We start from the raw sequence: 17,869 nt of genomic DNA, 5'->3' as shown, positions 1-17,869 counted from the left end.
TCTTAAGTATTTTGTGTATCGTTTTGTACGGCCTATAGGGAAACGAGGGGCCAGATTACGTCACTTTGATGTTACATAAAGCAAATATTTCAAATAATAATAATACCATGAAAGTATAACTCGTCTAGTTCATCTTGGAACTCGGAAATCGTTACTATTATTTAAAAAAAAATCAGTAGTCCAAAAACTATATTGATAAAAATATCATCATCCCTCGGACTGAGACTGAAACTTTAGAGTGGAATTATGATGTACTTTTCATTACAATTAAGTTCTCGGAAGACTGTATTTTTAAAATCTTAACGGTTGTCGAGTGCCAAAACAGTTCGAACGGGTTAGGTGTAAATATACCGTTCGATTTTCATTACGCCGCGATACCTATACGAACACAATTCGAGTATATATAATTATATTATTATGGAACGATGACAATAAATTATGTGTTCTCGACTAAGTTTGGGCCGCAAGCGTGCCTTCCGGGCGGACCGCGCGATCAATCTGCTGCAGTGCCCGAGCGCATAGAAGTACCGTGTTTCGGTCCAACGAAAAATAAACGAATGGAAAAAAACGCTTATAACTCGCGCCAAGTCCTAATGCTTCATATTATCATGTGTATAGGTATACTGCGGTGGTTTGACGATATTATTATTTTATGTTTAGCATTTTTGCACGTGTTTTTCGTCATATGGTCGTCGGCGACGTCATCCGGTATTCCGGTGTATTACGACAATAACGTGCACCGGGGGACCCAGACGATGACAGTCTGTATATACGCACTACTACACGCATGGTACAACATTATATATATGCGCATATACGCGCGACAGCGTCTCCTTCGATTTTTTTTATCGCGATCTCCTCGGGGAAATTCGACACGTGAGTCACGCGCGACCCAGAATATTTATGTAAATCATTAAAACGCGAGTCAGGGCTTTATTATAGTATAATAAGGCCTTATTTTATAATATGCGACTACATAGTATACTATGATAAAGCCATCCGACGACAAAGGCGTACGGTAATACCGTAGTGTATGTTTTGTTTGAAGCAATAAGTCTGCCCCCCCCCCCCAAAAACAAAATATATTCATAGCGACTGATTATTTTTTATCATGAAAAGTATGTTACGCAATATCGATTCGATAATATTACGTATTACCGCAAACGCTGTTGAAAAATTTCAAATTGAAAATGTTGTAAGAATCTAACACTATAACGTCGATATATGTTATTACTACAAGTGCTTAAAATGAGCGGCGTGAAATCGCACAGGGCCCAGGTATGGCCTTCAAATGTTTATCTATTACTCTGCACATCTAAACTTTAAATACTTATTACAAATTAACTGCCTATAGTCGCTCGAACTTTAAATTGTACTCATCAAAATTCCGATAAAAATATTCTATTACGTTGTCATTTAGAAAAGTAAAAAACTTAAAAATAATAACGACAAAAATGTTTATTCTTGGTTATTGGTGGTGACCCATATAAAAATAGAAAAGAAAAAGAAGACAAATTATTATATCACATACAACTGGAAAATTATTCAAATACTGAAATAGTTTTACTCGAATAATTTAAAAGTTGTAACACCGCCGCGGGGTTTAACCATGCAAATATATAATTAGTGTAATTGAAACTTGAAAATATTATTAAGTGTGTTTGATATACCTTTATACCTATTATAATTATTATATACACTGTACACGAAAGCGGGCATCATCAGTTATAAATGTATAATGCAGTGTCGTGTACTTTTGTATATAACATCATCGCTGGCTCGCTATATTAAATGAAAATAATGTCCAGTGTTTTGCCAAAAAAATAATATCATCACCGTTAATTCTTGAATCTTTTCGACTATAGACTATAATAATAGATGCTTAGTCGAATAGTTAGTGCTGTTCAATTCCTCGGCGAAACTCTATCTGATGCGAAATAACATTATACTGACCCAGCGAACAATTGACCAGTATTTGGGGAAATACCTGTTACTGACTACAGTGCTATGGCACTTATTTACAGTAAGCAGATACTTGGTAAATAGTATGAATATATTGTATATTATATACTTCGTAGAACGGTCTAATCGAATGACTAAATATTGTGCAACGAAGAAGAAAAATATGATAATTATTATAGGTATAGTATCAAAATGTTAAATTATATGACACACGCGGACACGGGATTAAAGGTGAACACAAATTTTCTCGGAAAGCATTAACGTTTTTAGATGTGTATGTTTTTACATAACTTGAATTTTTTATAAAATAATTTTAATAACTTAAATTATATTTTATTAACGTGTAGCTATATAACCAATTATAATTTCATAATAACTAATAACTGTTGTAAGTATTTAAACTTTAAAGTCTTGATGAGTGAAGTGGATTGGCACAAGAATTGACACGCAGTTCCAGCAACATGTTGGTCCACTACTCCACTACTCATCATACCATTTTACCTTTAAGTTAAATTTAATTAACAACTTAAAGAAAATATATTTTTTTAATGGCTTTTCAAAAAATGAGGGTTTAACTTTAGAAGAATCGCCTGTATATACATTATACAATATAATACCTGTATTGATTATGTATGCTCGAAAACAAATGGTGGGCGCGTGATCAGGATTTGTCTGCAAATTTTAACGTTTTGTTATTTAATTTAAACTAATCATGATTTTACTTGCGAGGCACGATTCTAATAATTTTTTTAGACCTTTGTATGTAACTATTTAATCTATAAATCCAATTATTTTTTAAAATCGTTTCGTATGTAATATGGGGAATGTTTAATTCGTTTTATATGCATATTTGCATATCATCATTGTTTTAAAAGTGTCGATTACTTTTTTTCCGGTAGGAATATAATTATCATCCATCCCTTTCCGCCCTCTTAATCGTGATCTAGTCGAAAATAATAGGTACCCACTACAGCAGCTATGTATAACAACGCGAGTACCGAATACAATAATATAGCATAGTGAAAATAAAGAAATAATAACAATAATAATAATAGACGTATCACGTATAGAACGATTATCATCTTTATTACTATTATTATTATTATTATTACAATGAGTAGACGACATCGTGTTTGTTCATATATAATAAAAAAAAAAATAATAAGTGTCTTGTATCACTGCTGACGTCTTGTATATAAACGATAATTTATAGCCGCTCCAAAGTCTGTATATAAATATGTCAACAATATATTAATGTATAATATAATGCCCTATCGAGAATAGTAATTTTACGTTATGCACGCATATAATATATATGATTCTGAAATATCGTAAATCATTTAATATCTTGATATCGCTGCATTATTGTTACCATCGATCCGTGTCAAAAAATCACTCTTCTAGTGTTGATGACCACAGCACGTTTTTATCGCTTCCCATTTTCAAAATATTTCAAATAAACATCCTACAAAAATCCAAATAAATAAACGATAAATCATATTTAATCAACTTGTATACACTATATATAGCTGTTCACTCAAATTTGACATTATATATAAGTACGTGATTTATTTAATTAACGTACCTACTACACGGTGTAAACCTTTTACCGTAAGACACTCACTATATTGCGTACAACACAAATTGAATTGAAAATATTTCTTTTGTATAATTTTAAGTCGTTAAAAATTAACGCTTTTTAGAAAAAATAATATGTTTTATTATTTTTTATCGTTATCTTTTATTAGCTTTTTTAATCTTTAGAACGACAACATACATTTTTAATTTCATATTCCTAAGCAAAATATTATATGAATTTATTGAGTATTTAGATCAATACGAATATTGGACAAGTAGCTTATTAGATATTATATATTTATATACTTATTACTTATAACTTATAAGTGTTTAAAATTTTGATGAGTGGAGTAGTGATGTAACATTTTTCAGGGTACAGACTACAGGTGTTATACCATTCCGCTCTACTCGTTATAACTTTAAATACTTATTATAAAAAAATTAAAAATTTATAACGATAAAAAAAAATAAAAACAATATATTTCTTAACGATTTAAAATAAATATTTTTAAAAAGGCTAATATTTTTTGAAATAAAGATGAGTATCTTACGTTAAATGAATTACCCGGTATATAAATATATAATACTTAATTGATAATACTAATAATACATTAAAGTTGTTGTATAAAATGTAATTTTGTCTAAATGTGTTTACCTTCTACTTTCAACTGATATTAACATACCTATTATACCTGTGTACGTATTGTACGTATTTATATCATATACATTCACCCTTAGGTAACCTTTAAATTATTTTAATTTGATAACTTTATATTGTATTGACGTTAAAAGTTTACAGTTTAAGAACCGATTTAGATTTACTGGTTTAATATATTATTCATTAGAATGTAATAAAACCGCTGAATAACTACATATATATATTTTATTTTATACGTATGACCTTGACCAACATCCTAAACACGGTGACACGATATTAGTTAATACAAAAAAACTAGTTTGTACTTTTTATTTATTAACATCTATCCTGAAACCTTTTTAAAAAAAAAATGCTATTTTGATTCAAATCCAAATTTTTGTTTACCTGAAAAATTTTCTCGATACTGCATAAGTCCACCAACGTGATATATGCGAATATTATAATAAATTATAAAAAAATATTACTTATTTATTTGCACAGAACTGCATTAGGTAAACATTATATTATATTTTTTATTATAATATTATTATTTCGGATTTGTGTTGTCCTTATTTATGTATTAAATTATTCGATGATTAGTATATTCAGTATAATATTTACATAATATAATAATAAATAATTAACTTGTTTTCAATATTCTGTAATACCTAGATATTTGTAAATATTTGTATCATTTTTTTTTATATAATTTAGTTTTTTCCGATTAATTTAATCATTTTAAGAATAATCATGTGTTCATCGTTGACACACGACTAAACTGTTTTCGGAGACAAACTAATTTGTGACCTAGATATTGATTTTTTTTATTTTATTACATTTGTATGATATATTCAAGTCATTGCATCACTAGATATTAGGCGTAAGTTCAATCTATCATTAATGATTCGCAGTGCTGCTCTAAATCATGAATAAGATTATTATGGATCATTTTAATGTTTCCATACTTAAAAAAATGACGATAACATACGACACAGATTTACGAATATTTTAATAATATCTTAAGTTGGATATGTAAGTAGAATCCTCTAAATTAAATAGTACTCACACAATTTATGTGTTTGTATGTTATCATGTAATTTAGAAATAATTTTCATTAATTTAATTCTATTTTATTAGAAAGTTTACTTTACTTTAAATGTGTATTTATATAAGTATATCCACACCAAAAGGAACGCTGTTAACCCACAATAATAATTTTGGAACGCCTTATAATTTTACATTTAGTTGAGATTTTACTACTATTTATATATTTTAAATAAAATATTTATACTATTTTGTTTAGTTTTATTCTTCTATAAATTAACTACCATTAGTAAAATAGGTATAAATTAATACATATATACCAATGTAACCTTTATTTAATAAACTTCTATTTAACAAAATATTTTATGGAGCCATAACATTTTTACTCAAAAACTTTTTACTTAACGAAAAACTTTAAAAATCTATTTAACAAATTAATTTTGTGTTGTATTTTTCTACAACAAATTTAAAAACTTTTGTATTGTCACATATTATAATATATACAGTGTAACACACTTGTCAATCAAACTTATTTATTTAAATAAGTGCAATCATTTTTTATCATAGTCAGAATGTTCAAAAGTTGTTCAACAGGATGTCAGAAAGTTCTTCTATAACATAATCAAATTAAAAAATTGTAATTTACATACTTAATATAATTTAAATGTATTTTTTTATTTTAATTAATTTAGTAATATTATATATATACTATTTGTATACATTTCTTTCACTAAAAATGAGTTTTTTTTAAGTGAAAAAATTGTATTTCTTTTTAGCGAAAATTGTTTCAAAGAATATTATATTAAGATCTTTAAATAGAGGTTATACATTGTATAATATATGTATATTTATGTTTATTGTCTAATGAGTTTTTCCATTTTTTTACGTTAACATATTATTGGATTATTATTTATAATATTTTTTTTTTCACAGCAAGGGTATTTGATGAAGTTTGGTTACTTGCCAGAATCAGATCTAGAAACTGGCAACTTGAGGGATGGAAATCAACTACACGATGCTTTACGAACATTGCAGGTATATATTATATACAGTTTATATACACATAAATACAATAATAACACGAATCACATATTGTACACATATTTGAATGATTTTTTTTTGTTGACAACGAATAACACTGATTATTCAAAAAATATTACCTACCTTATTCAAGGCCGTACCTGTGGGGTGTCCACCCCTGAAATTTGTTCGTGTTATATTATGTGGTAGTAAAATAACTATTTCAATCTCTGTTTTAATCAAACCACAATTTTTTTAGCTTAACACCCCCCCCCCCCCCCAGAAATTAATTTCCTGTTACAGCCTTGACCTTATTGCTTTTTTATTAAGAAAATGTAATTTGTATAAACAATTTAATAATTATTTTTACTACCTTAATTTTTTTCATCTGTGTCTAGTAACGTGGGTCAATGGGAGTTATAATTGTGTACCCAGTTTATTTCTTAATTTTCAGAAATTGTACTTAAAATTTAGATTGATTGACCAAGCATTATCAACTCCATTTTTCCTGTTATTATTAATTTATTCAAATTCTAATTTATAGAAATTTTAAATATACTTAAATAATATTATTATATTATTAGGATTTGTATACTACTAAATGAATGTGCTGTGGCAATATGATTTTCGAAGTTACCAGAACGATAATTATATTATATTTTAAAATAACATGCACTTCATGAAAAATTTCTAATATTTTTGTTAGACATTTGGAAACATTCCTGTCACCGGTAAAATGGACGCAGCTACTAAAGAGTTAATGAAAAAACCAAGATGCGGCGTTCCCGATATATCACAGACTGCGAGTCAGCAGCGGACTAAACGCTATACTTTGCAAGGTCAAAAATGGCATCACGTCAACTTGACGTGGAGGTGAGTGAAATAAAGTCTTTTCAACATTTTTTCACAAAGTGTAAATACTCACGTGATTACGTAAATATATACTATATTGTACATAATTTTAGTACCTAGGTGATTTAATTAACTGGTGATAAATAAAAAAAAAAGTTGATTTTATAAGAAGTTATTCAAATCGAATTTTTAACCTGTTCTAAGGTCTTGTTAGAATATAATAATTATAGAATGTATGTTTTGAAAAATAATGGTATTGTAACGGCATTGAACGATTTAACCATAGTAATGTTTTCATATAATTTGTTCATTACTGCATTGTACTAACACCATCTCTTGACTACTACGACCACCTATCGTGTGTTCCGCTACCGATCATAAAAGAAACGAATGATAGAGACAACGATACGTGTTCATAAATTCGCAATATTCAATAAACTTACAATAAGTAATAAATGATGGTAGAAATTTTGTACATAATAAATTATAATGTGTAAATAGTTCAATCATAAAATTCTTCGTTTCAATATAGGTATATTAGAATCCAACTAAATAATACCAACACTGGCAATACTCAATAGTTAATATTAGAAACTAAAATTTCAAGTATACATTTTTTACCAAAATCAACAAACTACTAAATTTACAACAAAATTAAAATTTTAAAATAGATCTAAAAATTACCCATCATAAATACATAAAGTAAAATATCGATTATAATTAAAATGTTGATAAAAACCACAGAAAAACGTACCAATTAGACGATAATTTATTAATAAAAATCGTCTTTTTAATAGTCAGCGTATATTCCGCAAGACGATGTTAACGACGACTGCGAAATGACGATACACTTATATGATTCTGTATAAATTTATATTTTTTCTGCATCATATACATATTATACCTATCAATTAATAAAAAAAAAAAATTATTAAAATAATAAAAATGATAAACAATGAAACGCAATGGATATTCAGAGTTACTCACTCAATTTGGATGTGATGTTCAAATTGGCGCCACCACAACCTCCTTGAGTGAGTGACTCGGGGATCTACATGCTCGTCGCCGAGAGCAGCTTGCAATACGCTCGTGGATTATTGTATTTTGGAATAACACTAGTACACTACAACACGATAATATCAACTAACAACGCGGCGTGGACCATATTTTTCTTTCGTGTCTACATATTATTATTATAATTTATGTCGTGAACTGCACTTGCAGTCAATCGAGATCTAATATAAAATAAAAATCGTGTAGGTATTTAAAACGATAAAAAATAGTGTTAATACAATACCCATATATTCAGTCTTGTTAAGACGTAAAGTACTTGAGTAAAATCATTCAAATACTTTTTAAGTACTCAAATACTATGTATTTTAAATACTCTCTCAGTGTAGTAGTGTACCCATCTGTTTGTTTTAAAAATCAAATATTTTTCTTTGTAGTTTATATATTTTTTATATAATTACGTGAGTATAAATATTATTATGAATTCCATCAACACAAGCGTTTGAGCACCAATAGGCAATAATAAATTAAATTGCTATAATTATAGGTACTGCATATTTTATTGAAATTACATTACATCATCTGCAGATTTATGCAATACGCATTTTTATGCGGTCCAATAACAAACTAATAATAATCGATGTTATTTATAATATGTTCTCAGTTTGCGGACGAGGCGCTTGGATAAGGTAGACCACGGATGGGTGAGGTCGGACTTGAACAGAGCGTTTCAAGTGTGGTCCAAGTATTCCAAGCTCACGTTCCGAGAAGTTAACAGCGAATCTGCGGACATACTGGTGTTTTTCGAAAAGTTAGTATTGATGGGAGTTGTTTTAAATCTTAATACCTATTACGAATACATTACGTAGCGCGCAGTGTGTAATAACTACAATTGTGTTTACATACTCGGTATGTAGAGCTGGAGAAATCCAAAATCGGCAGAAACGTTATCTTAAAAAAAAAACCTAAATTTAAAATCAAAATTGATTTTTTATAAAACATAATACCTACATGAGTATCTTCATCGTTAATGTTAAAAATGTAATTTTTTTTTAGATAGTATACTCATTGCATTTATTATATCTCGTCGTTTACTCATCGTTTAATAACTGCAAATCGCATTATACTATAGGTACTCGTAATAATATGTAACCAAGAAATCGGATAATCCTAATCTATTTTACAGTTCACTTCATTATATTATAGACTTCATCCCGTGTTCATTGTTTTTGGATTTTTTTACTTAGTTGTATAGATTGCATATTATGGCGCGCGTGGCTCATAATAATATTATAATACAATCCAAAACTATTCTGACTATCTTTTTCTACTTAACGCAGAGGTTACCATGGCGACGGATATCCGTTTGACGGGCCAGGTCAAGTGTTAGCTCATGCATTCTTCCCGGGTACCGGACGAGGGGGTGACGCTCATTTCGACGAGGAGGAAGAATGGCTGGTAGCTGATAAGACAAGCAAAGACGGTGAGTACTTAAAAACGACTACCTATACTATAGGTCCTATAGTATATGTTGGGTTAGTATAGGTCTTATACTATATAACAGTACACTTGGGTCCGGGTACGTCTGTACATTACTTAAAGAAATTTACTTATAACACTGTAAATCATAGTAAGTACATAATATACTGCACAAGTAAAACTATAAGATAAAGACATCACGTACGGTGATCAAACGGGAGAGGGAGGATATATCTCTTAAAATAACTATTATTTTTGGCACAAATAGAAAAGAACTTAAAGTCCCCCAGAATGCATCCTCCCAAATATCTATCCAATCCTTGTCAAGTATTGATAGGTACCTACTACCTACTTTATTTCTCAGTTTTATACTGCAATTTCGAAAACAATCTAACAATATCAATAATAGTATATTATTATTTATTAGAATATAAAAATGTATTGGATATTTTATTTTCATGATAGGTACCTAAATAATATAAGTAAAATTAACTCATATAAACACAGATTACTATAAATATAGTAGTTTTCGTCAATGATCGTAGTTGTTTCTATTACATACATCTAGGCGTTGATAAATATCCTATAATTAAATAATTTAGACCTTGTGTGTAGATAATATAGTAAAAGTTCACTTCTGAAAAAGACATGGTATTTTACTTGAATAAAAATTATATATAATGTATAAATCAAATTAGATACAATAATTTATATTTTTGACGAATGTGTGGCTGATGTGAGGACAACGACTGTGTGACTCGCCAACCACGTGTATTATATTTTTCAACATTATGAGTACAAATTGTTTGCACAATTGTGGCGTTTACTGGAAGTCCTATTTTTTGTGTCTATATTATTATTTATTATCTAATATATTTACATAAGTTAATACTATTAATTATCTAAAAATAATTGTTTGCATCTCTACAGGAACTAGTCTGTTCAGGGTGGCCGTTCACGAATTTGGACATTCACTCGGTCTTTCACACTCGTCGGTACAAGACGCATTGATGTTTCCGTGGTACCAAGAAATGCAATCCGACTTTGAACTTCCCAATGACGACCGAATCGGTATACAGGTCCTTTATGGTAAGTGTAAACGGAAATTCCACTGCAAAATTTGCGTATATCCTGAAGACCACGAAAGTTGTTATTTATAAATTAATAATCTTTTTCCTGGTACATTAATACGTTAATTAATTAGCACTTTACGTTGTGAGTTCGTGACAATATTTATTACGCCACACTCGCATACGGCCAGTGCGTCGAAAATATTATTAATTCTTATTATTTACTACTAAATATATAAATATGTTGAAAGCAGAAAAGGAGTATTTAATTATTAATTTATGAATTCAAGAAAAACTACGTGGTTAGTTAATAAAATAAGTACAATTTACTATAGCCAACAAATTACAATATGATAATTTTTGATATTTTTTTTCAAAATATCAACTATGATTTTATTTGCATGGCATTAATTATTTATTCGTTTCTTTTAAATAGGTGCGAAAGATGACAAGAGCTGGGGTGACATACCAGTGTACAGACCGACTTCGCAGAGACCGGTTCTTTCGACCACCGTTCCGACTACTACAGAGGTTACCAGGTCCACGACCATGACCATTTATACTACACCTGTGACCCCCACGAAATCCACTACCAGTAGGATAACGCCGCCGAGACGACCGGATGTTGCAGTGGTCGTTAACGAAAAACCGGACTTTTGCAACACATCTTTCGATGCAGTGTCGATCATACGGAAAGAGACGTTCTTCTTCAAGGGCAAATATACATGGAGACTAGGTTCCAAGGGACTATACGCCGGATATCCGGCTCTGATCGCCCGGCTATGGTACAACCTACCCGAAAATATGACCCAGGTGGACGCCGTGTACGAAAGACAAGACGGCAAGATTGTGTTTTTCATAGGTTAGTTAAATCAATTTTATATTATAATGTATTTACGGATACAAACATTTAAAACTTATCTATTTATTATTTTTTCTGAGAGCAACAGGTCTCTCTAGTTAAAGGCCATATTTATTTATTTATTTTAAAAATTAACTTTTTCTACAATTACAAACACGGAATATGATATGCTCATAACTTAGGTACATGTCCTAGGACATAACCTTAGGACATATCTTAGTCCATGGTTAAAAATTTATTAACAAATTAACTCCTGAGAACCCGCTATTTGCGTCTTTACAGATGTTTTTCCAATATACAGTCCGTGTGTCATGTATGCGATTACTATTATAAGATATAACATCCTCCTCCCATTAAAAATCCCTGTGCACGCCTGTCTTTGTTTATACTTCTTTTTATCATAAAATAATTCTCCGTGATTATTCTTCACGCAGGTCGCAATTATTATGTGTTCGACGGCAACAATCCGCTACCAGGATACCCGAAACCGTTGACGGCGCTCGGACTACCCGAAGAGTTGGACCACGTGGACGCGGCGTTCGTCTGGGGTCACAACAGCAAAACGTACATATTCAGCGGCACAATGTACTGGAGGTGCGATGACGAAACGGGCAAGATGGAGCTGGACTACCCACGGGACATGTCCATATGGCGGGGAGCGGGGTACAACATCGACGCGGCGTTCCAGTGGCACGACGGTGAGCGGAACGGATAATTATTTCTAAATTTTACCAATAATTTTCATAATTATTTGTACATTGTACCTATTGGTTAGAGGTTGGGCAAATGAAAATTCTATAACCGTTTAATTAAAGTTCAAACGCGTATAAGTTCTGATTTTTAAGTCGGGTTCTCGCGACATGGCGTAGCGTATTTAGCAAATATTCGCTAATATTGCTGATACCCGCCATTATGTAGTGTGGAAACAGAGTTGTATTAGTACGAATATTCAGTGTTTGGTAATTGTTATTTACCCCCCCCCCCCCTCCCAATGGACATCGGCAAAGCGACTACACGAGTCAAAAAAATGTATATTATACGACATGTTATTTGTGAAATACATGAGTTGCGGAAGCCCGTTGCGGCAAGTCGGGCATAGTGAGCTATTTCAGTCGCTAGCGAAGTTTGCCACACGAACCGTAAGTAATGGTTGTGATTCGGCCAAGATTGAAATCAGCTCCACGCACGAGCGAAATTTAGTTCGGTAGGAAAAAGTTTGATGTGATATCTGCAAACTGTAAATATAAAATAGCTGTCATATATTATAATACATATAATATAATTAATTTGAGTTAATTTATATATACTTGTACTTATTTGTTATATGGATTAAAACCAAAAATGTCCCTATGACTGATAAATCTGATGAATAATGCCAATACAAAATGTGTGTTTAGGAGCGACGTACTTCTTCAAGAACCGCGATTTCTGGAAGTTCAACGATCTCAGGATGCGCGTCGAACAGGAAGAGCCCAGATCGATCGGCGCGTTTTGGTTCAACTGCACTGCGACGGGCACCGGTGATCGGTGGCCTGACACCAAAAACAAGGGCCGAACGACTGGTCAGAAGGGCATCGGAGGCCGATTTCGAAGCGCCGACGACGGACCCTCAGGTGGCGACAACGTAGGCTCTTCGAGGTCCATCGCCACGGATCATACGCCACCGCCGATCGTGGCGTGGTCGGTTACGATGGCGTCGCTAGCGACAATCGCTCGTTGGGCGCGGTGAAAGTCGCCACACGAAAAACCATACGCGTTCGTCATCATATTATATATAATGTATTTATAATATTGTAATAGCTATTGTGATGTATAAATGTATAATTATTCTCGGCGTCCGGCAAAGTTCCGGTCGTCGAGTGTGACGATCGATTCTATCGAGTCATTCGACCAAATAATAATATAATGTAACTGATGTGTCTGATATAATAATATATGTTATATGGTGCGAGTGGTGCGACTACCGGCAGTGTCAATTTGGGCCTATCGGATACCCGAGATTCGCGAAAAATTATTAGAAACTTTTGTAAGAAATTGATACATCTAATTCAAAATTCGAATAAACAGTTTTTTTATTCGTTAAAATTTTTACATAAAGGATTTTTAATGTCCTTAAAAATTGGATTTTTTATGTTTATTATACTTTAATCATTTTTACAAAATAAAGATATTGAAAGATAAATATTAATTACCTACTTAAATGTTTAACACACCGCTATAGCCCCCATATGTTTCTAACCCATTATCATGGACTTATCTATTATTTTTAATTACACAAAGTCAAATAACTCAAAAATTACTCTTTTAAATTTTGATTTTGATACGTCAACATTTTCAATAAAATTATCCACTAAATTAATTAGAGTTTGTCAGTTTCCGCGGGACATACTTCAGTAGTATACAAATGTCAATAGTTTAAAAATATAATCTTTAAGGATAGATATATTAAAAAACTCCAAAAATTAGATTTTGAATAACTGTATTATTAATGAAAAAAAAGAATAAACTATGAGCATGTTTGGTGATCAACCTGTATTTCCAAATATAGTGAAATATACCGAATGAAACGGTGCACCCCAGATCATCTGTTTGCTGTAAGTAATTTTTCGAGATTTTATAAAGACGGTATTCCGATCGTGTTTTTAGACCTTTAAGCCAATCACTCCCACGTGCAAGGTACAGTAGTGTTGTGGCTAAATTTTATCGTCATCAAACTCTACGTTGTTTACAATGTTTATTGAATTTTGTGATATTTTTTCTATCAACATTATTATATTATATACCTATTTGTATAAATATATTTACTATACATGTAAAAAGGTATTTGATTTATGGATATTATATTATTGCGTTTTTATATATTACCTACTTAAACTATTTATGTATATATTATAATTATATTTTTTATTATGAACGTACGTATTACGTATTATAATACTATAATATACAATATATTATTAAAAGCTGTGTTATACCTATATTTACGATTATATTTATGTACCTACCTATAATTTTATTTTGTATCGATATCGCCAATGTTTTTTCTACCTACGGATTTTTAATGTTTAAAATAAAATAATTGTACTTAAAATTGGAGACGTTTTTCTTAATACTTGTCGTAGGACCTATCTTATCTTACCTTTTTAAATAGGTATTTAATAAGAGCACATAGAAAATTTGAGTAATTTAAAATAAAATAAATTATTTTTTAATTTGTATAACCATTAGAACGTTGTTAAAAATTGAAAACTACATAGATATTTTGATCATAAATACCTATTATAGAAGTTTTTTTTTTAGTTTTAATTGGGTGCATGAAAACTACCTATTAACATAACCATGGAAACTTCTGTCAGATGAACATTTTTCCACTTCGATTATCAACGTTTTGTATAAGATTTAATCGTACGTTGCTCGAGATGGGTACCTACTTTCGTTTCATCAGTCAATCGAAGTATTTAATTTGATTTTTTAGAATAGTGTTACGCAGTTCATTCGTTAAAATATGATCTATCGACCAACTTATAATATTTATGTAATATTTTGCACAGTGTGGATGATAAAACATTGATAGATGAACCGAAACACTCTTATTTATTAAAAATAAATCAGACAGCGAATTTTGTCCAGAATCATAGGCGCAAAAATAGCGTTTGAGATTTGGGAGGGGAACTGAAGCCCTAGCTACTGAATGAAGCATTTATGCAAGTAATCAACATCTTATAAAAAATGTTTTAATATAAAATATAGGTATACGTATACGGTAAACCTATATAGGTATATACACAATATATCTGTTATTATAGTATGCTGTATATTGTATAGCCCGTATAAGCGTATAAAATATAACGTATATTTACGTATAATTTGCTGTAACTCAAAAACGAATCATTGTAAATTCTTGAAATTTTTACCAGATATTTATATTAGTGTTATCTATTTACGATTAAATTTTCAAAATATTTTAACTTTTTTTAAGCTATTTATAGACAATTAAAAATTTCGATTTATCTGTTTTTTTTTTGAAATGGCTATAAAAAATTTGGCAATCCAAAAAATCTTTAAAATTTAATATAAGGTTTGTTATAAGTTGTACTTATCGTAGTAAAAAAAAATCAAAAATCGTTAGTCATAATTTTTGTTTATAAGCATTTATAGTTCAAATGTTTATATACCAAAATCGCGAAAATTTGCAAGGAAATTTGAAGTTGAAAATTCGTAAAATTTTTGTGATTTATACCTAGTAAATAAAAACCCAATTCAAGGTTATCCATAAATTCTCCTTCAAAAAAAATTTTAGCGTCAATATAGAAAACACTTTATCAGCGTATGAAATTTAATTTTGTATGAAATCACGTAAAATAACGATATATTACAATTTAAATATAGGTAATAATATATAATATATCCTACTAATTATCCTAGACTGACAAAACAACTCCGTTCAGAATCGTTTTTCGTATACAATGATACCTGTCATTGCATTTAAATTTAACATATCCATTATATAGCGACCTGTATTCTCTATCTCTACTATACAGCAGAACAATACCCATTTGCACACCCTTTTTTATTTTTGACAATATTATACTACAATATAAATTTTTAATTTGATATTAAACTTATAAATTAGTAATAAATGATAATTTTAGAAAAGGGGCAATCCCCATCGCCCCTATCTACGAGCCGCCACTGAAGTACTTACCTTCTAGAAAATACTAGATTAAACTAATTTTATCTTTTATCTTTAGGTTTGTAATGTCAAATTGTTAACTTGGTTATTTAGAATTCGGTACTTAATATATCAATTATCAAAATTAGCAAATTTTAGTATAAATAATAATAGTAAATTATGGTTTTAAGTTTTTATTGGTGGTTTTAAGTTTTAACTATTCTTGAACCACCAACTGAAAAATTTCAAACCACCTCTGGCAGTGGTCTTCAACCGGTTGTTTGCGACCCATTTTTGGATCGCGTAAGCTTTAAAATTGGGTCACAATAAGTCTTCTTTTTAAAATAAAAATAAAATTTATAAAATTATATAAGGTAAACAAATCATTTTTTAATTATTAACTTAGAAAATTAATAAATGAAAATGCAGTTTAAAAATTTTTGTATTGTATTCAGTTTTAATAGTACTACCGCAAAGCAGTAAGCAATTTTAGCTTTTTTTACAAAGCTTACGTTGGTCGCGAAAAATTTAGGCCTAAAAAAGGGGGTCACGAGTCCAAAAAAGTTGAAGACCACTGATATAGGGCAATAATAGACTATTCACGATAGATTAAGACGATTAAGTACTACCTATTCAATAATCAATGCACAATAAAGGAATATTTTAAGTATACAAATATTACCAAATGCTTAAACCATAAAATATATAACGTTATAACATTACGCTAAGTGATGATAATAATTTTGAAAATTAATTCCAGTAGTTATTATTAAATATAAGCTATGTTAAAGTTAAAAATGGGATTCAAAATTATAAAAAATAATTGTATCTAAAATTATGTACAAGACCGCTCGATACAGACTTTAATTTACTATTTCATATTACAGATATTTTAGTAAAAATAATATCAGGTCAGTGTATGGTGCCCCTAAATCCGTCGCTTACGCCTTAATTCGAGTTTGCATCCACTAACAACACTCCTGTATTTGTAATATACGTTTCGTATACTTATATGTATTTAAAATTTTAATTAAACAAAATAAAAGTTCATTCATTATTGGGTTCTGTAACTTTATTTTATATGATTTAACACGACCCCATCTATTTTTATCGTACACACTGCGATAATATTACATATAAGCAATTTATAGTGTACACTCATTTTTGTTTTTTAGACGCCACCATCATCGGAACACCAAATACGAGGGCAGCAATGATGGTGATGTACCGATTGTTGTACCATGCATTTTTAAGCTATTTGAAATTTTAAACGTTCCCATACACTTTCTATGCGTTGTGTGTGCACCACTGGTGGGTATGACAAAAAAATTGGGAATGGTTGACGGTTTTGTGTATGTACCTACTACCTAGTTATACAGTTACAGCTTACAGTATACACTATACACTAGTATCTCTATTTTTTGTAATTGCTACTAGTTTCTACTACACATTTTAACATTTTTTTTTTTTTTAGCAGAACTTCTAAACAAACATCTTTTAAAAGTTGTAAGTGTTGTAACTAGTAAACATACGATTTTTTCTAGATTTGCTTTGCACATAAAAATAGGGATTGCACAGTAGTTATAGCACGACATATTGTGAGTTGTGAGTTTGTGACGTTCGTACGATGGTGTCAGTCGTATCTGAGTGGTTCAGTATTTATTAATTGATAACACACGCGA

General features: G+C 30.2%; 1 protein-coding gene across 2 annotated transcripts in view; it reads left to right on the top strand.

Annotated features, from left to right (window-relative positions):
- The window catches only part of LOC132929495 (matrix metalloproteinase-2-like), a 44,082-nt gene extending 30,652 nt beyond the window's left edge, over positions 1-13,430 (top strand). For both annotated transcript variants that reach the window (XM_060994877.1, XM_060994878.1), the window contains exons 3-10: positions 6,155-6,256; positions 6,948-7,114; positions 8,769-8,915; positions 9,445-9,587; positions 10,514-10,672; positions 11,090-11,515; positions 11,950-12,213; positions 12,913-13,430. In XM_060994877.1, the coding sequence (XP_060850860.1) occupies positions 6,155-6,256; positions 6,948-7,114; positions 8,769-8,915; positions 9,445-9,587; positions 10,514-10,672; positions 11,090-11,515; positions 11,950-12,213; positions 12,913-13,244 (1,740 nt within the window). In that variant the 3' untranslated portion in view covers positions 13,245-13,430. The remainder of the gene's footprint in view (positions 1-6,154; positions 6,257-6,947; positions 7,115-8,768; positions 8,916-9,444; positions 9,588-10,513; positions 10,673-11,089; positions 11,516-11,949; positions 12,214-12,912) is intronic.
- Positions 13,431-17,869: the final 4,439 nt, after the last annotated feature.

This window comes from Rhopalosiphum padi, chromosome 4 (genome assembly GCF_020882245.1).
Source record: "Rhopalosiphum padi isolate XX-2018 chromosome 4, ASM2088224v1, whole genome shotgun sequence".
Lineage (NCBI taxonomy): Eukaryota > Metazoa > Arthropoda > Insecta > Hemiptera > Aphididae > Rhopalosiphum > Rhopalosiphum padi.
Note: the sequence above shows the minus strand (reverse complement) of the source record. Positions and strands in the feature narration are given on the sequence as shown.